The 19,182-nt window shown below is 36.4% G+C and overlaps 3 protein-coding genes across 9 annotated transcripts; all 3 read right to left on the bottom strand.

Moving 5' to 3' along the window:
• Positions 1-16: 16 nt before the first annotated feature.
• On the bottom strand, positions 17-4,496 carry LOC105168386 (4-coumarate--CoA ligase-like 9). The gene is made up of 6 exons (XM_011088450.3): positions 3,261-4,496; positions 1,573-1,762; positions 943-1,088; positions 734-801; positions 420-522; positions 17-343 (listed from the first exon to the last, which is right to left on the bottom strand). The coding sequence occupies exons 1-6, from the start codon at positions 4,263-4,265 to the stop codon at positions 221-223; spliced, it is 1,635 nt and encodes a 544-aa protein (XP_011086752.1). The 5' UTR covers positions 4,266-4,496; the 3' UTR covers positions 17-220.
• Positions 4,497-5,151: 655 nt separating this feature from the next.
• On the bottom strand, positions 5,152-13,216 carry LOC105168385 (cyclin-dependent kinase G-2). Of its 5 annotated transcripts, XR_016066786.1 has the most exons (10): positions 10,888-13,215; positions 10,432-10,567; positions 10,227-10,315; positions 9,924-10,035; positions 9,719-9,825; positions 9,270-9,633; positions 9,012-9,090; positions 7,902-8,004; positions 6,498-7,174; positions 5,152-5,439 (listed from the first exon to the last, which is right to left on the bottom strand). XR_016066786.1 is itself a non-coding variant. In XM_011088447.3 (6 exons), the coding sequence occupies exons 1-6, from the start codon at positions 12,585-12,587 to the stop codon at positions 9,531-9,533; spliced, it is 2,247 nt and encodes a 748-aa protein (XP_011086749.1). In that variant the 5' UTR covers positions 12,588-13,215; the 3' UTR covers positions 9,135-9,530. The 5 variants fall into 5 exon arrangements, 2 of the variants coding, with proteins under 2 accessions (XP_011086749.1, XP_011086750.1); XM_011088447.3 differs by lacking the exons at positions 5,152-5,439; positions 6,498-7,174; positions 7,902-8,004; positions 9,012-9,090 and having other exon boundaries at positions 9,135-9,633; XM_011088448.3 differs by lacking the exons at positions 5,152-5,439; positions 6,498-7,174; positions 7,902-8,004; positions 9,012-9,090; positions 9,270-9,633 and adding an exon at positions 10,120-10,142 and having other exon boundaries at positions 9,713-9,825; positions 10,888-13,216.
• Positions 13,217-15,365: 2,149 nt separating this feature from the next.
• On the bottom strand, positions 15,366-18,295 carry LOC105168384 (uncharacterized). 3 transcript variants are annotated; one of them, XM_088883062.1, is made up of 5 exons: positions 18,277-18,295; positions 16,503-17,490; positions 16,329-16,410; positions 15,742-15,947; positions 15,366-15,585 (listed from the first exon to the last, which is right to left on the bottom strand). In XM_088883062.1, exons 2-5 carry the CDS (start codon positions 17,300-17,302, stop codon positions 15,528-15,530), a joined length of 1,146 nt encoding a protein of 381 aa, XP_088739188.1. In that variant the 5' UTR covers positions 17,303-17,490; positions 18,277-18,295; the 3' UTR covers positions 15,366-15,527. The 3 variants fall into 3 exon arrangements, with proteins under 3 accessions (XP_088739188.1, XP_088739187.1, XP_088739189.1); XM_088883061.1 differs by lacking the exon at positions 18,277-18,295 and adding an exon at positions 18,025-18,184; XM_088883063.1 differs by lacking the exons at positions 15,366-15,585; positions 18,277-18,295 and adding an exon at positions 18,025-18,184 and having other exon boundaries at positions 15,618-15,947.
• Positions 18,296-19,182: the final 887 nt, after the last annotated feature.

Genomic DNA, 19,182 nt, shown 5'->3' with positions numbered 1-19,182 from the left:
TAGCTCTGTATGAAGATGTCCTTGAAATAGGTATTTCTATTAGAATATAACTTTCAGGAATTGCTCAACTGCACTTCAAAATTTTACAGGGGAGGAACTCTTATTCCTTCAGGACTGCAAAAAAACAAATATGCCAGAACTCACTGCATGATGCGATTATCAGTGTGCAACTGAATGTGCTTAGTTTTTGTTAAGACATAGACAGCATATGCCAACACCATCATAACTTGGAAGCTAAGCCTGATGCGAACTTGATTAAGTCCTTCCTCAATACCTTACCTGGGGCATTCTTTGGTATTGAGTCTATGTAGAACACCCGTCTGATTTTCTTGTATGGAGCCACCTGAATCAAATGTAAATATATGGAAAAAGTTCACTAAGAAATTATATTGGGACTTAAAATAATGACTTTTAGTTACCTGTTCTGCCACAAAACCCATGATCTGTGAGTCGTTTATAGTGCTCCCTGGTTGTCTTACCACAAAGGCTGCAGGTACTTGGCCTGCATCCTCATCAGGATACCTGCAATATCATTTCTTGTTGAATTTCTCAGTCTATACAATATGATCTGAAAAATTAAACTCCACTACCATTAGTGCTCTGTTTGCATCTTGAATCAAGTGAAGAAAATGAGAAAACATGCCTTTTCTCACCATTTTCTTCTTGTTCCTTTTCAATTCATTAAATTCTATATCAAGAGGGGACATAAATAAACAGGACGAAATTGACATACGGGATCACGGCTGCATCAAGAATGGCTGGATGTGATATAAGAATATCTTCCAGCTCGGCAGGAGCAACCTGTTAAGGTTTACATTGACATCGGTGGCTCAGGACAAATTTTTTGAAAATAATAGCCAAACAGTAGCATATATGCTAAATCATCAGTTGAAAGAATACATGTAAAAAATCCAGCAAGATGCACTCATGCAGATATATAACCTGGTAGCCTTTGTATTTAATTAATTCCTTCATCCTGTCCACATAGAACAGGAGGCCTTCACTGTTGAAATAACAAATATCACCAGTTCTTAACCATCCCTCGGAATCAATCGTCGCAGCAGTTGCTTCTTTATCACCCACATAGCCTGCAGTAAATCCATAGATTGCCAGTAAATATCCCGTCTGAACCAAATGAATTAGTTGCCCAATCATTACTTGTACCCATTCCTTTCTATTCTTTGCATGCAAGACAACATGAAAATTCTTTTAACTGTGTCCTCTCCAGTGAAATCACCATAATCACTATTCTTTCATCATCATTACTATCAAGTTTCATCAACTTAAACCATATAAAAAAGTAGGTACTATCTTTGGAGTTTGTAAAAGTTTCTAATAAACCGCTAGGAGCAGCGTGATTGTGAACTGTCAGATCACTTGTTTGTCCACACTTGGCCAATTTGATACAACTATTCATGATCCTTTGATCATTTTGGTTCTACAACCATTTTGAAACCGGCCCTCTTACTTTCTTATCATCGTAGAATAATTAACGTATTTTTTCAACGTCACAATATGAACATAAATCTCAAAGCTTCAGCCTTCAAGAAAAAGGGAGAGAATGCATCTTGCCTTTCATGACCATCGGCCCTCTTATCCAAAGTTCCCCTGGCTTTAGAGGAGGTAAATTGTGGCCAGTGAGCGGATCAACAATTTTGGCTTGGCAATTAGAGACCAGACGGCCATTTGCACCAGCTACTCGGCTTTCATTCAGGCCTATCGTTCTGGTGATTCCTGCAGTTGTTTCAGTCAGCCCATATGCCTGAAATCATCGACACAGTAAAGTAGTTTCATCAGTACTTAGCCCCATAGCCCCGGAGATCATAGCAATAGTGCATCTTATGGAAAAAATGGTGGAAAATATTAAGCTCAATTTTTTTTAAACAAATTTCTATGGCAAATCCTATTAAATTTTTTATTTCATTTAATAGATATACACGACCATATGTATAAATATTTTTAAATAAAATAAATGACGTAATTTCTATATACATGACGTGTATATATTAAATGAAACCAAACACACAATAATTCAACATAATTTACATTTAATAAAGTGAATCTGACAAAATAAATAGTATGCAAGTTGACTTTAGATAGTAATTTCAAGTTGTTCTTGTTTAAATTGTGTGGAGACTGGAATATTAGTGAGAAAAAGTAAACTAATTAATTTTAATTTTCTTGTAATTCTTTTTCCCTTACTAAACCAAATATGAAACTTTTATCATCCCTAAAGAACTCGTCCTCTCTGCATTATGTAGAATGGGGCTAATAGAAAAGCCGGCAAAATAAATAAGGAAATCTTTCTTTTTTGTGAGTGAATCTATTAAAATTATATTATGATTTCAATTATAAACAAACAATATACCCATTATTAATATCAGATGGTTATGACATTCAATAACTACTGTTACAATAAACTTATAACTATTATTAAAAAAAGATGAATACGAGTCAGGCCAATGATTATCTTATCTCTGATAATTTGATTAATCTCTCTTCAACTTTCATGATTGAGTTCAAGAGGATAAAATCATGGCAACAGTATGGTCCTTATTACTATTTCTTTACAGGTTGAGGGGAAAAATAAATGCATAAATGAATATGTTAATTAATTTTAAAAAATTAACTCAAAGTAGGAGATTATAAACTCCGCATGATTCCAACTCTATTTCCGTCTTGAGCCAAAAAGAGAAAAAATAAGACCGATTACACACAAAGCTCCTCAAGATAAATACAAATTAGGCTTAAAATCATCTAAGGGAAAAAAAGATGTTCGTTTTCATGGCAATTGTCCTCCTACACGCTCAAGATGAAATTAAGAGCAGCAACCAAACAATTAAATCCCTCTAAATAAATATAACTTTAGAGTTCCAAATTCTTAATCAAAATGTATCTTAAAATCCAACTCGCAACATATTGGTGCCAAAAAAACTAATATAATAAGTAACATTTTAAAAAACATGTCATATTGAAGTGCAAATAAAAAACTTTTTTATTTCAAAATTGGATTATTTGATTCTTGAATTAACTTATTATGTTGATTGATAAATGATTTTGTATCTTAATATTTGATGTTACCTTAATTTTTATTATGATAATATTTAAAGGACTTTATTATGAACATTATTATTGCGCTTTAAAAATTAATGTGTATATATTTAAAATCAAAATGAAGGATAAAACAAAATTTAGAATAACATATTTAATTCGTCTATCAATGTAACATGCATTAATATTAGTAGGCAACTGCAGCTAACCTGCAGCAGGGAAATATTGGGAAACCTCTGCTTAAACCTCTCAATCACCGAATTCGCCACCGGAGCTCCGCCGCACAGCACCGCCTCTAAGGACCTTAACTCGTACTTCTCCGCCGCTGCACTCTTCACCATACCCACCACCAAAGGCGGCGCTGCTGCCAAATGCGTCACTTTGGACTCCTCAACAGCTCCCAAGATCGAGTCCAAGCTCTTCCCCGCCGCCACTACTACGCTTCCGCCCAGCGCCACCTCCCTAATGCACAACACGAAGCCGTAGACATGAAAGAAAGGAACCACACAGAGAGTGACCGCAGGGGATTGCCGAGCTTCACGAACCGCGTGTACTCCGGCGATCGCGGCGACGAAGTTCCGATGCGTAAGCTCCACTCCCTTGACTCTCCCCGTCGTCCCGGAGGAGTACAAAATCGCAGCGGTGTCGTTCTGGAACACCTCCACTGGACCAAGTCCATCGTGGGATGGGCTGCTGCTGCAGGGGACAAGAAGCGACTCGAACTCGGGAGAGTCGAGGAGGATTGTCCCCTTGGGCAGGGAGGGGAGGCTGGCGGCGGTCTCGGAGGTGGCGAAGGCGATCACGGGTTTGCTGAGGTGGATTTGCCAGGAAACCTCGGGAGTGGAGCTGAGAGGATTTGAAGGAGAGACAATGGCGCCAAGGGAGAGCAAGGAGAGGTAGAGAAGGGGGATGTGGATGGAGTTGGGGGAGAGAATGAAAGCAACGTCGTCCTTGGAGAGGTGGAGGTAGCGGCGGAGGTTAGAGGCTAGGGTACGGACGAGGTGGGGGAGGCGGGAGAGGGGAATGCAGCGGCGGGTGGTGGCGTCGATGAGGAGGGAGGTGGTGGGGGGTGAGTGGGGGAGGAGGGAGAAAACGTAATCGGGAAGAGAAAAAGGGGTGGGTGAAGGAGGAAAGGAAATGGGAGGGCGAAGACTGTGAAAAATCTTGGTTTTGGAAGAGAAGCCACTGTTTGGGTCAGACGTGGAGGTCTCCATTGGTGGTGGAGAAGTAGGATTTCGGTTTTACACTACTCACTCTCTTCTGTTCTGTTCTCTCTCTGTCTTTGGTTTCGTCGGTCGGTTGGTTTCTTGTTTGAAATTAGGTAAAACTGTAGGGAAGGATCGATATTCCAAATTCTGCTATTTTTATACATATATATACATATATATATATATTAATATAAAAAAAATCTTTCCACGTTTTAAATAGCTGTTAATGACACCACTATCCTAATTTTTTGTAAAATTAAAAACACCCTTCATAATTAAAAAACTAACTTATTTAACTTTTCAGAATTTATATTAATTGATAAATTATTTTTTTATTAATATAATATCTTAATTTATATATTTTATTCTATTTATAATATATTTTATTTTATTTAAAATATATTTTAAAGCATAAAAAATTTACTGTACAACGGATGGGAACGACTTATCACTATACTTATATGTATATATGTAATAGGATCATATTTGCTCTGGGGGATGGAATTAGTATGTGGTAGATAAATAAACGCACGACTGAATTGATACAATAAAAAATCTTCTTTTCTTTGTTTATTCAAATTAGTAAATTACAAAATTACAAATGTCTTGGTCATTTAAAAACCTACTAATTCTCCACTGCTGGTATCTGGTGAAAATAATTAATTCTTGAATAAAAAGTTGACTTTCACAAATTATCTCTAAAAAAGAGTTGAATAATTGTAAAAGAATTCTTCAATTAGTAAGTAAAAAATATTCAAAAAAAAACTTTAAAAAAGAAAAAATAATCATAATTTACGAAGACATTATCATCAATTTACCACAAAAATAGATAAAAACGAAACTATAAACTTAGCTAATCATTAAACAAAACTATAAATGTAGCTAGTCACCATACGATCGTCAATAATTTACTGAAAGAATATTCATAACCATATCAAATATGAAGAGAGATTACTGACAAAATTTAGGAGTAATTTGTGATAATTAAATTGCTTAACAACATTTTGGATGAATTTATGATTTTCAATGGTTACCATATAATATTTTGCCGAAATTTTCTCACGACATTCCGTGCAATTTAGGGAAATGAAGTTAATTTTTACTATTTTTCTCCGCCAGCCCCCAAATCGACCACCACGGCGCAGCTCGCCCCACTCCATTTCCTGTTCCGGGAAATGAACTAAAATAGTACAAAGCACAGATTAGGAATATGAACTTCAACAACACTTTAACTTAGAACAAAATTGGCATTCGAATCGCGTTTTCCAGTCATTTATTTATTTATTACAAAGATACGAATGTCATACAACTGCAATTAGAGAAAAATCAACACCATAACATTAAGACAGCCGTAGTAACATGTAATTTTACTTTTGTCAAACTAATAACATAACCATCAAAATAGAAAGTGAATAATAACCTTTTACCAAGAGAATATATCACAATTATTCCAATAGAAATTTATGTAATAATAAAACTTAAAAATTGGTGTAAATTCTTTTATATAATTATATTTTCGGTGATACTGCACCCAAACATTCAATCCACGACTCCTCATGTGTGGTACCCGTGCATGACGCAACGGAGGCAAATGAAAGATGCAACATACCATAACCCTGAAAAAATGATCTAATGCAGAAACACACTTAAAACTTTAAGTTTCATATAGCGCATGGATGGATTGAATACCAAGAAACAATACAGATCATTTTGGAGGAACAGGCAGCGTTACATCTACACAGCTTGAAAGAATTTCTATCATGATTAAGCTGGCAGAGATGGCATGGTTCGTGCCGATAAGGGGTGTTAACAACAGGGTCTCTTACAAGAAACGAGATGTTTAAACAACTCCACTAAACATCAGTTTGACACAGAATCTATGTATTCAATCCTTCCTATGACTACATGAAAAAGACATTCACCCCCAGGTTTACGGTGTTGTCATGCTCAACTATTAGCCAACTGAATACCCAGAATGGCTGCCTACAAGTTAACAAAGCAAAAGTCAAGAAGAAAGTGTCACAAGATTAAAAATGATATATTATGCACAGTGATGTGAAAAGATGATGAATTGTTGAATAATCACTTGTATTTAGTTCATAAGATCAGGCTTATCTATCCTCTTGGCCTACTTTTAACTACATAAGAAAGATTGAGAAAGTGAGAAACCCATCTAACTCAACCATCAAGTAAAAAAACTCATTGAAGTAATTCCGGTAATTCCAAAATCATGCCCACCTCTTTTGGTTCAAGCACAAACACAACAGTGCTCCATTTCTGTAGCTCTTTCCACCTCCTTTCCTCGTGACTGATGAATCCATCATTCACCTTCACCTAAATAAGCAAAATCAATAGATAAAAATATTGTTCACGAGGTCTCCCAATTAGGTGACAACGAGTTCAACTTCCCAGATTTTGAGCAACTTCGTCTGTCTCCCGGTCACCCAGAGAAGCAATCCGCAGCACTCTCCACAGAAAATGTCACCAAAATTTTCTGATCATTCTTATGTGTGCATCTAGGACAGATTGACAAATTCAGTCCATCTTTTTCAATAAATTGTGCATGAATAAATGATGATGAACAACTACCTGCTGAGCAGGGAGTAGAACCAGATCGAGGATAGTAGTCAGGAAAAGTCCTACCAATCTACCAACAAAGAGACTCCTATTAAATGCAATCGTACATGTGGTCGTTATTGTACCTTAAGCTAGTATGCGCATTGCAAAACCTTATCACAAGCTCATTGCACCAAGAAAACTTCCCCCACTACAGAATGACCTGTCAAGCAGGATAAGGCAGCAAACAGCCTCCCACTTAAGCATATCCCTCCAAATTTTCTCATTTTTTAACATTGGATCTCATTTCAGGTCAACAATATCGTTGTTGGATCCAATAAGAGATGTTTGAAGTGACCCTACAATATACATGCAATATTCCATTCATATTCACAGATGCGGTTGTTGAACCAGAAAGCAATAAAGTCATACACACCGTTACAAAGAACATCAAAAGATATTAATAAAATGAGAACTAAAATACAGAACATAGCTAAGAGACTGGCATCCACACAACTTGATTTTTTAATGACATGCATGTGTCTAATAAAAATATAAAGGTCCACAAGACAATGGACGGCCAATATTTTAATGTTTGTATTGTTCGCTGACTTAGTAGAATGAGAGATCACTCATAATAGCAAGGAAATAACAAGACAAAAACAATAGGTTAAGTTCCAAGGAAAAAAAGGGAGCAGGTGCATGTTATGCAGTTTGAGGTAACACAACAGGTATGCACCTTAGCAGCATCAGCCCATAAATATCAACTCTAATCAATAAACTGATAAATGAAGCATATAACACCAAACTTTCATCAAATAGGCAGAGAAATCTCAAGTCGTTCTTAAACCCACTGATAGCCAAGAGGAAAGGGATGAATGGAGAAGTGCATGCAGTCTACAGAACATTATTTAGGCCTTTTCTTAATCAATGATGCATGACTGCTTAAGTTTCTAGGCTTGCTACTGAAATCAGGATAACTTATACATTATAAAACCATACCATGAATTATACACACTAGTTAAGCAAAAAAGGTACATAAAAAACAATTAACCATGAAAGTATACAAGAAATATAACAGTGTACCTCTAGAGCTTCAGGAGACAAAAATGTAGAACGGGAAATTAATTTGGGTTTTCTATGAGGGCCAAGGTGTGTAAGTGAGCTCCTCAACCTGCTTGCTTGGATACTGCAGTGACATTTCAGATGAATGTCATAAAGGTTGAAAACATCGCCTCAGAGCATTAAAGCTATGGGCAGAGAAACATAAGTTCATTATTCTAAGTGGATATACACATAGGTTACGCAAGAGCACTTGTTTGCCTAAAGCTGAGAAAACAGATACAAGCTCATCAAAGTACAGCTTTCTTGGAGGAAGAGCCAATCTATAAGTAAAGATAATTGACATATCATATCAAATCAATTAACTTGGCAGGAATAATAATAAGATGCCCCTACATGACATAAGAGAAAAAAACAGAAAAGATAACACTCATTCACCAACACAAAACAAGTAACCTCTTTATCTGATGCATTAATAAGTCATGCCAAATCCATATCCACCCCAGTTTCACTGTATTTTGGTCTGTGTGGTTATCACTATTTAATAGCGAGATTTAAGAAAGCCGGCCCTTAAAGAACATGGCAGTGAAAACGATGTCTCATGCTGGATTTCACACTGCTGCAACCAACCTACATCTCCGAATTATCAAGGTGTGAGTGTGAAACTAAAACAAACTGACTCTACTTCAGACTACTCAAACTGATCAATTGCAAAGAGAATTTATGTGTTGTACAATAAAATCTTAAATGGGAAAAAGGAAAAAATCCAAAGATTTTTCCTCAGCCGTTTAATAATGCAGAAATCTAGGTTAAGAATCATTAAGACTTCCATAATCTCGATGGTACAATTGCCAACAAGTACCATCATAAACTACTAAAGAGAAAGCAATATAGAGCTCAACAGCTTTTCCCTATAAGGAGCGTACTGTTACCTCAGAGTACGAATGTGTCGCATGAAAAAAAGTGTCTCATCAAAGAGTAATCATGCAAACGTCAAAACACATTAATAAAATATTTTTGTAAATTATAGATCAATAATCCAGGTATGATCCTAGTTGGCATAACCATTCCACATCGACTGAGAACAAATTCCTGATCCTCGGTTACATCCATGTAATCAGCTTTAATATTTACCTCCAGAGTGCTATACTTCCTGTCAAATTCTTCTGCGATGAAAAGCTAAGAATGTCCCCTCCACTTTACATCACCATCTCTTGCAAACACAATATAAGAATTAAAACTGATAGCACTAGAGCATAAAGTAAACCATACTGTTGTGATATTCAAAATCAATTTCAAGAAAATTGTTTACAGGAACCAATATAAAATATGATACATGTACGAGATTAACCAGAAACAGTTCCATATAGGAAATGCCTTGAGCGACCACACCTTTCAGGTAAGAAGCTTGAAAAGATGCATCCCTACATCCAGCAAAGCACCAAGAAGAAAATTCAACCTGCACTATATCTGATTCACAAGTACAACCCAGAAATTGACCACATGATTCATCAGATGTGCCTGATAAAAAACAGCACTCGTGATAGCCTCATAAACGATGCCTGCAACCTCCTTTCTGCCCATAGCTCTCACCTCAATCACGTTTGTTTATGATATTGAAGAACTGAAAATAAGAATAGAAGACTTGGGATGCTATTGGCCAAACAAACCAGCAGTGCCTAGTTCTCCCTGTTGCAGTTCCTTCCTCCTTTGCTCTTCTAATGGGTCAGGGCTCTTCATTACTCTTCTCATACGCCTGAAAATAACAATGCAAACAATGAAACAAGCAGGAAAAACTCTAAAATATATTGTCCATAGAATTTGAATTAACGCACAAATACCTATCCTGCGCATGCTGAGCAGGAAAAGTTGGCATAAACTCCTTAGACTTGGGTAGCGGAACTTCCCGGAACCATTCATGGTTGAGAGCTGCTTCAGCAGTTATCCGCTGCACAGATCCCATTTCATATTGAGAAATTTGAAAGATTCAAGCATCTAAAGTTCTAAACAAATGAAATAAACAGGTGTAATCATCTAGAAGAATACCTTCTCAGGGTCATAAGTCAGAAGCTTGTTTAAAAGATCAAATCCAGCATCAGAAAGTACAGGTGACCCAGTAAAAGATGTTGCAGGGAATTTCTTACGCAATAGGTTGTACCTGAAATAAATATGTCACTTGTTAGAAGCAACAATAAATTTTAGGCAACTGACGCTGTCACCAATGGAAGCAAGAAAGCCAGACCAGAATCACCCAAAGCTGGACGCCTGGGAAAACAGTGGCAAAAAGAAGAAAATAAATTTTGAGGGCAACTTGGGAAAGAATTGAATATATCAGATATGAATACGTACTTATGCTTGACAAAGTTCACCTTGGCCCCAGGAAGCTTAGAAAGGCCAGGCCAAATTGTCTCATTTGGAGTGCCAAGAATCTTGAATATCTGCATATCACCACCAAACAAGTAATTAGACAAAATATTCGCATATCAGATTAAAATACCATGAACTAGTAAGCAAAACTAATTGACAAAATAATGAAGCATGAATACATATTTACCTTGTCAAGCTGATCAACCTCTGTCTTCCCGTTGAACAATGGTTCTTTTGATAATAGCTCAGCCATAATGCACCCTAGTGACCACATATCAATTGCTGTAGAATACTGTTTGGCTCCCAAAAGAAGTTCTGGTGCCCTGAGAATAGAGTTAGGATTTAGCATTTATCTTATGTATTAACCCCCAAGGGAAACTACTGACAATAAAAAGTGAAGTGCTGAAGCAATCTTTTGATGGAGAAAAACCACTAGGTTGACTAATATTATGATAAAAGCTTCAGTTTGAAAGGCATGAAATCAACATTTATGGTCAGATATGATAGCGCAAAAATACTACACTAAATCACTAATTTAGAGTACGTCTGAGCAAGTGTGTGCACATATGTAATTATGTACAGCATTATACATTAAGTCGGTAAAATAGCATAATACAAAGTCATGCTCATATAAAGATCTTACCTATACCAAAGAGTAACCACCAAGTGAGTATATGGTTTCAAAGGGCTTCCATATTGACGAGCCAGACCAAAGTCACAGATCTTCAACTCACCCCGGTTATTTAAAAGCAAATTTGAAGTTTTCAGATCTCGGTGCAGCACCCAGTTATCATGAAGATACTTGATCCCCCCTAAGAGCTGGAGCATGAGACATTTAACTTCACTCTGACTAAAAGGCTGTTTCATTGTCTCCATCAATCCTTTAAGATCATGTTCCATGTACTCCATGACCATAAAAATGCTATCAAGACTGCTTCCCACAACTACTTCTTTAACATCCACAATGGAGGGGTGGTGAAAAGAGAGAAGAATGTTTATTTCTCGGAGAGAAGTCAGAGGAAATCCTTCTCTCTCTTTCTCCATCTTGACCTTTTTCAGAGCAACAATTTCTCCAGTCTTCTTATCCCTGGCTCGATAAACAACTCCATAAGTGCCTTCATCTATTTTATTCAGTCTCTCAAACTCATCAACACTTCGGCAACCCTGAAGCATATTGACACTCCTCTGTGGAGGGTGGGCTGGCTCTGGTGTACCACTAGAACCACGATCATCTTCAGACTCTGTGTCAGACTGGCTAGAAGTACTACCATTATAATTATTATTATCATCTATCTCCATGTACTCATTCTGATCATCATTGTCATGGTAACTATCTCTACTGGAAGACCTAACTCGTTCATCGGATCCAGAGGACCTGCCCCTAGTTCCTTCAGAACCTTCTCGTTTGACCTCCCCAAGCTCTGGACTTATTGATTTCCTACGTCCCCTTAGCTCAGCTGACTCAGAACCAGGCTTCCTCTTTAATTTCAGCTTGTCTTCATAATCAGAAATCTCACCCTCGTCAGCTGGAGAGTCAGCATCATTCGCCCAGCGAGAAGATATTATAGTTCTTGCTGGCAAGTAATCATCATCGTCAATAACCCGTGTTCCCTGGTTATCACCCCAGGGTTGTTCTTCTTGAGGCAGCAGAGATGATGTTTCAACAGGAAATTCTGACAAACCAGGTAACAAATCAATTTTAGATGGTGATGTTTCAGAAATATGAACCTCACTATCATCATCCTGAGCAGTAGGTATATTAGCATCCGGAATAGACTTAGAATTAGGCAATTCAGGATAAGTCTCGATCAAAGGAGGCGGTGGTGGCAGATTGCTACTTTCCAAGGCATTCTTTTTTACTGTTCGACTTACCTCCCTATCATCTCTATCCCAAATAATTGGTGAAAACTTCCGTTTTTTGTTCTGCACAGGAGACGACTGACCCCCATTTCCCAACATCTTAACTTCAGCCTCTTTATTAACTTGACTTTCTGAATCCATAGCCCCATCAGACCCATCACTAGACAGCTCCCCAGGCTCTCGATCCATGGGGCGGACCACAAACCCACACCTCCGGGGTGCACCGCCACTACTTCCCGAATGACTCCGACTAGAAGTAGCGCGATGTCCACCATTCATCGCCTCCCTTTCCCTGACATCCTTCTGTCTGACCCTACTTCTATAATCAAGACTCTCTCGACCCTGACCCTGACCCCTCTCGTACTCCAGATCCCCTTTCCTAATTCGAGTGGAATAACCAATTTCCTTTCTAGAAATCAAGAAATCAGCCTCGCGGTCTCTGAATTCATTGTCTCTGTAACCCCCATGTCTTCCAGCAGCCATAAATCTAGGTACGAGTCTCCTTATGTATGGAAATGAAACCCTAACACACGTACCAAACTCGCCTAAATTGGGTTTTTGAACAAAACCCTAACCCTGATTTCCTAGACCCAACTTATCACCGAACAAATAGTCAATTTCTCCAAATCACTTGAAAACCCCTAATTTCACAAAGAAAAACTACTTTCCCTTTTTTTTTTTTGAGAAGTATCGAGATTCAAACACAGATCTGATACAGCATCGAAACCAAAAACACGACCAATCAAATCCCCTCTTCTCTATTCCTCAACAAAAGAATACAGTTTAAATCAAATCAAAATCGAGAAGAAACGGTTAGAAAACCCTACGAACAAATTTCAAAAAAACAAAAAAAAAAGACGGCGTGTGATCTCTTCCTCCTTCTCTCGCTTTCGCGTGTGAGAATTCAGAAATCGAAGGGCTTACCGATGTATATAATCGGAGAGAATCGTGTAGACAAAACGGAAAGCGGCGACGAGTGCTTCTAGAGAGAGAAGAAGACAAATGAGGCGATGAAAGGGCAACGAAAGAGAAGCCGAATCGCGACCGCGTTGAAAGAGAAGCTATTCGATGGGCTCTCATCCACCATAAGAAAAGCAAGTACCCTCCTCGATTTTCTTTATTTTATTGTATTGATTGATGACATAAAGGTACGGCAGAATAACATTATAATATCAGATATATTAACTATTTTCAAAAAATAACTATTTAATTCGAATGTAATAATTCAATTATGATTCACGAAATTAAACAAACTAATTTCTTTATTTTTTTCAAAATCTAATTATCTAAGTGTATAATAACAGCAAATATTCTATACAAAAAAAATAGAATATCTATCTTCTGAAATACTTTATTTTTTAATTATTTAAAATATCAAAAATAAAACCTAAGTAATTATATTAAAAATAAGAATAAAATATATAAATTAATATATTACGTTTAAAAGAAAAAGAAAATTAATTGGTGCAGACTTTCGCTGATCGTCGTTTATGAGTATAAAAGCCTTTTTTTTTTTTTCAAAATTAGTATAGATTACACCATGAACTTTATATGAGTTAGTGATGGGACTCAGCCAACTCTTGCGAATTGTTTGCATTCATTGTTGATTTAGTTGTAAGGCATATCACTAATTACTTCTATTTTTATAAAAGGGATAATTACAGTCTCTTCATTTGAGAATTGGGTAATTAGATGTAAATTTTTTATAGTTTGAAAAATCGTTTGTTTCTATTTAACAGATAAATTCATCTGTTAGACAAGATTAACAAAATTTACTGAGATAAACAAATGGGCTGGATAGAAATTCATATTTATCCTTGACTTATTACTGATTTATTGCAAGTTAAATAAATATTTTTATAATCAAATTATTCTTATACATCTTCACATGTCAATGAATGTGATGAGGATACATCTTCATTGTTATAAGGATATTCTAGTCATAAAAAATTATTTGACCTGTAGTAAGTATGTAATAAGATAATAAGTATGTAATAAGGAATAACTAACTACCTAATATAAATAAGTGATGTAGTTTATCATATGTCCATTTTTGATATTTTGATCTTTCGATCTCTTATTCTCTGCGTTTTTATAATATTCTCTATTTTCTCTTTTATGTGTTCTTCCATGAACATGCTAGGCTAGTTTCTTTATTTTTGGTTAAAGATTCGATGAATGTTTTCCAATATGTTGTGAGATATAATTTGTACTTTCAACTTTCTTTCATATGGGTATTTTGTGTTGTTTTATGTGCATTTATCGTAAATAATTTGATATACGAAATATGTACTGTTATTCATTGTTAAAAATATTTTCCTATTCAAAGGTTGTTTGCTGACTAGATAATTAGTCAATGGGCATTGATTGACTAACAATAAGGTAAGAAAATATGAGGTCGTTACCATAACCAATTTATTTATTATGAACGATTGTTATCTTTACATCTATGATCAACCACGAAATCAAGCATGACCCCGTCTTCAACTATGAATTTTTCCTCTCATATTTAATTCTCTTCTTTATTTTGTTTATTAGATTTATACTTTAAACAACCTCCTCTTTTGTTTTTATTTGAAGAAATTAATTTAGAATCAATATATATGAATTCGACCCTACTCACTAATTTCACAAGTTTTAGTAAGATAATATTTTTTATGAATTCGAAACTCATCAATTAGTTTATATATATCTTTTCTTATTCATAATATATTATAAAATATAAAATATTATTTATTATATGCACGCAAAAACGATGTACTCCGCTAGGTAACTAAAATTGAATCCAAATAGCAACCGATCAATTTTGGGACATACATTATTTTTTGGGATAAATTATAATAACACCCATGAGGTTGAATTTAATTCAACAAATATCCTATATATTTTTCAAGATTATAAGTTACAATAAGGAAATGTCGATATAATTCACCTCAAAAGATGTACTGTAAAGTTTTGCTCCTGAACAGAAAATATATTTATAATTTTACAAAAGGTATAAAATATTTATATAGTTAAATTTAGCTTTAAAAGCTATCGACATAATTTATTTTATTTTTATTTTTCAAAATTGAGATACCGGAGTCCCAAACCACTGAGCTGTCCGACATCCCACATTATTTGCATATGTAAGTTTTTATTTTGAGACATGATATAATGGTCTGTCTCAATTATTTCCTCCCATTGTTTACACCAAGCCATCTGATTTCTCCTTAGCAAAACACAAACAAATCTGTAGAAACACAAGAACACATGATGCAGTTGTTCAACTGTAAGACAATATTATCGTCACTGTTCTCCAAATTTAGGATTTAAAAGAGAAACGATGTCGATCGGCTGAAACGTTCGTGTTCCAAAATCATCGACTAGCGATGCCCTAAACAGCGGGCCTTCTCCATGACGAACCAGCGCTTCCATTTAAGCTTATATGTTGCTCAACTCCCTCGTCTCCATTTGATGCAGGATGTTACACTCACCATCACTTTGCATCAACAAATTAATGCATCAAATGACTTAAAGATGAAACGTCGCTAGGAATTTAAACGAAAAAAAGTTGGCAATAGTAGTTGACACAACTTAAAGGATAAGTACATTATAAGATTAGCAACTTTAGTACATGTAAAGGGTGTTCAGCTACCAGCAGAAGGAAGGCAACTTGAAGGAGAAAGAGGATGGCAAATGACCGGTTCTTCTTATGTAATCCGCTCGTTCAGACGTCTTGACAGCCTTCTCATTAAGCTTGGCCTCTGCGTTTGCACGTTTCTCCTCTGCTATCCTCCGACTCGCTGCCAGTTTGTTTGTGTACTTCTCTTGTGCTCGAGATTTTAGTTGTTCGGCCTTTACCTGAGAGCAGAATGGAAGAAAGATTAGGAGCTGAACGATGTAAGCATCTGAGGAAATACGAGCGAATAATTGACTGCAACTCCTTCGGATAACACAAGAAGAGAAATATGAGGACTGATCAGTCACTATCCTTGTTTTTTAGCTTTTCTTACATGAGTAAAAATTTTCATTTTAGTTTAAGGTATGGCTATATTACAAGATACGTGCATTAATTTTTGCAAACAACATATTTCTAGTTAGCAACGGCTTATGTTTTGTTGTGACGAAGCCACCCCGAAAAGAGATCATTGGATTGTTGGCAGGGAAATAGTGCTAAAGTAGACATTTTCGATCAACAAACACATATACACAGAAACAGAACAAAGGAAAAGATGGCAGTACCTCCGTTTTCTGCATCTCCATTTCAGCTTTCCTTTTCTGATGATTCTCCCAAGCTTGAATCTTCACTTCTTCGCGTTTGTACCTAGATGTCGAAAAAACATTTCAATTTTCAGAAATTCTCAGTTGTTTCATATATCAGACTGTACAAGAATAGCAACTCAGCAAACCAATCACCTTGCCATGTACTTAGCTCGCTCGGCCTCGTCCCAGGCCATGGCTCGTGTTTCCAAAGGATTCAACTTACTAGACTGATCACCGGTCTTATTCTCAGCCGTTTTTCCACCATTACTCTCTTCTCCATCTCTACTAAATTGTCTTATCGCACCACTATACCTGCCACCATCACTTCTCGTCTCGCTCGGGGTAGCAGTATTTTGACAATTACCGAGGGCCATCACCCCATTTGCACACCTAACTGGAGTCGACGAACCCGAAGACATTGGACTTCTTGCAGCAGGAGTAGTAGCACGGATCGGTGTGGCTGTCCTGGACGGCTCTTGGCTTGCAATCGGTGTCATTTCTGTCCCCATATCCCTCACACATATCGACCTCACCACCGACTGAGAACTATTAGCCGGCTTACTGATCCTCCACACCGAATCGTCGCAGTCCACATTTTTTGTCTCCATTTCGTACTGATCGATCCCGTTTGAACCGGGACAGCGAACATTCTCCCCCTCCTCTCCACTCGAGTAATCCTTCTTCGGCACCGGTGCAATCAGTCTCCTATCATCAGCATTGGAGTTACGTGGCGAGGCCTTAGCCTGATTCTTCTCCCCTCTTGACAGATTCACCAGCCATTTCTGGGCATCATCCCATTTCGATGGAGTCGGCTTTCCTAAGGCCGTTCGATGATGGGCACTGGTTCGACTTACCCCGTTGTTCTTGTGGAACTCAAAACTCATACAGCTGCCACCTGAAGTTTCTTGTGTAGTGCCATTGTGCGGACACCCTTTCTCCTCTATGGTTCTCATCTCTCTCAACTCCTACAAATACAGTAAAGACCAACCAAAAGCAACCTATAAATTCTCAAAAGAACCTATGCCCTTTTGTCCATCTCTCATACTAACTGAATCCTCACATGAAATCAACCCCTATGATCTCCTAGTGACAATCTCGGTGCAAGATCGATACTGATAAACCCGGATCTGAGGATGAACATCTGCATTATGTTTTTAGTACAAAACAACCTAGTTAGTCCAAAAATTACCATAACTTACGAGTCTGTAAAAAATATTAAAAATAAGTCGGAAACTCCCTAGTTTTTCTTCAAAAGGACCTTACAACCTCATAACATCTTACACTGTCTCAAAGTTCCATCAAACACCTCCAACATCTTATAAGCTCTGAATCATCTTACAAACTCTCAAACACACCCTCTTAATGCATAACTAGCAGATTAAAAGAACTCAAACCTGAGATTCTAAGCAGAAGTTCACATCTGAAGCGAACAAGAACTCATGCAAATAAACTCAACAACTCTGTACATTTCAACTTACCCCCCCCCCCCCCCCACCACCCCCCATATCCCCATTCAACATGTACAGACAGCAGCCAGCAAATATTATTCACAAATTTTCAGTAAATGTAATTACATTGTCATAACCACAAGAAAACAGCCCAGAAGCTTAAATGAGTCAAAAAATCAGGCAAGAATTCAATGAATACAAATCAAAAAATGAAGAAAAAAGTGTACATTTTGAGGGCATTGGAGTTGGTGGAGAGAAGAAAGGGATGAAACCCTGAAAGAATGAAGATTTCTCAGAAAATGGCAGTGTTGAGTGGATGAAATGAAGTTCTTCAGATCCACCGACTGCTTCAATAAATTAATTACTACTGGAAATTATAAATAAATACTTGAATATATGCATGGTAAAAAACGAAGCAGCTGCAGTAAAAATAAAAATAATAAATAATAGTTCTTGAAATTAAAATAATGTAAAAATACATAGATACTGCTGCAGTTGGTCGCCCCTAAAGCAGAAACCCACGGCGTACTACAATTTGAACTTATCATCTTCACTCACTTTGGGAAGAGTTTCAGTCTCACACTATACACACACATATATATATATATATATCACCTCATAAATATATAATATTTTATTATTGTCACACTATATACACATATATATATAATATTTAGAGGAAAGAAAAAAGAGGGCAGCAGGAATATCAATAATAAAAAAAAAATAATATTTTCCTACATTATAAATCACTATAATATAAAATATGATAAAACAATACTATTTATCATGATCAAATAAAATTATTATAATTAAATTATGGATACAGTTAATCAACATTAGCCATAGTTTTAAATATGGCAAAAATATTTCTGATAATATATTTCAATCTCGTTTATAAAAACACCGACTAACAAAAGTTGCACAATCATAATTAGTTAATATTCATTATAATTTTTTAATTATAATAATTAACCATAATAATTAAAAAAAAACATATTCATCCTAGTGCGACCTCATCACATTTATTATATAATATTCAAAAGTTCGTATTTAACTTGATAAAATTATTATAACTAAAAATGAGAGGGGGGGGGGGGGCGGGCAGTGGAGGGAAATTCTGAGATGGTGCACATGGGGGCAGGATGGGCAAGAATTATGATATTTGCTGTGTGGTATCATATATATATATAGTGATAGGGGTGGTACAATTTGGCAAAATTAATTAATTGCTGATGGATGACTTATCCATTGCCCCTATATGTACTTGTGCTTCCTCTTTATTGCTACAAAATTATACCAATAGTAATGGGAATTAAATATACGTATCTTAGGGTTAAAATTGTAATTTAAATTGCTTCAGCATTTCAAAAAATATTAAGTTAAGT

The sequence above is a fragment of the Sesamum indicum genome, linkage group LG8, assembly GCF_026168435.1.
Source record: "Sesamum indicum cultivar Baizhima isolate 11 linkage group LG8, ASM2616843v1, whole genome shotgun sequence".
NCBI lineage: Eukaryota > Viridiplantae > Streptophyta > Magnoliopsida > Lamiales > Pedaliaceae > Sesamum > Sesamum indicum.
Note: the sequence above shows the minus strand (reverse complement) of the source record. Positions and strands in the feature narration are given on the sequence as shown.

What these genes read in the sequence shown, in the direction of transcription:
- LOC105168384 (XM_088883062.1), bottom strand. Translation starts at nt 17,302, where the DNA reads ATGAGAACCATAGAGGAGAAAGGGTGTCCGCACAATGGCACTACACAA. An exon ending in CGAGCTAAGTACATGGCAAG is followed by an intron (nt 16,411 to 16,502) that starts GTGATTGGTTTG and finishes TTCGACATCTAG; the next exon opens with GTACAAACGCGAAGAAGTGA. An exon ending in TGGAGATGCAGAAAACGGAG is followed by an intron (nt 15,948 to 16,328) that starts GTACTGCCATCT and finishes TTCTGCTCTCAG; the next exon opens with GTAAAGGCCGAACAACTAAA.
- LOC105168385 (XM_011088447.3), bottom strand. Translation starts at nt 12,587, where the DNA reads ATGGCTGCTGGAAGACATGGGGGTTACAGAGACAATGAATTCAGAGAC. An exon ending in GTGAACTTTGTCAAGCATAA is followed by an intron (nt 10,036 to 10,226) that starts GTACGTATTCAT and finishes TATTTATTTCAG; the next exon opens with GTACAACCTATTGCGTAAGA. An exon ending in TGACTTATGACCCTGAGAAG is followed by an intron (nt 9,826 to 9,923) that starts GTATTCTTCTAG and finishes GGATCTGTGCAG; the next exon opens with CGGATAACTGCTGAAGCAGC.
- LOC105168386 (XM_011088450.3), bottom strand. Translation starts at nt 4,265, where the DNA reads ATGGAGACCTCCACGTCTGACCCAAACAGTGGCTTCTCTTCCAAAACC. An exon ending in CCAATATTTCCCTGCTGCAG is followed by an intron (nt 1,763 to 3,260) that starts GTTAGCTGCAGT and finishes CGATGATTTCAG; the next exon opens with GCATATGGGCTGACTGAAAC. An exon ending in AGGGCCGATGGTCATGAAAG is followed by an intron (nt 1,089 to 1,572) that starts GCAAGATGCATT and finishes GATTTACTGCAG; the next exon opens with GCTATGTGGGTGATAAAGAA.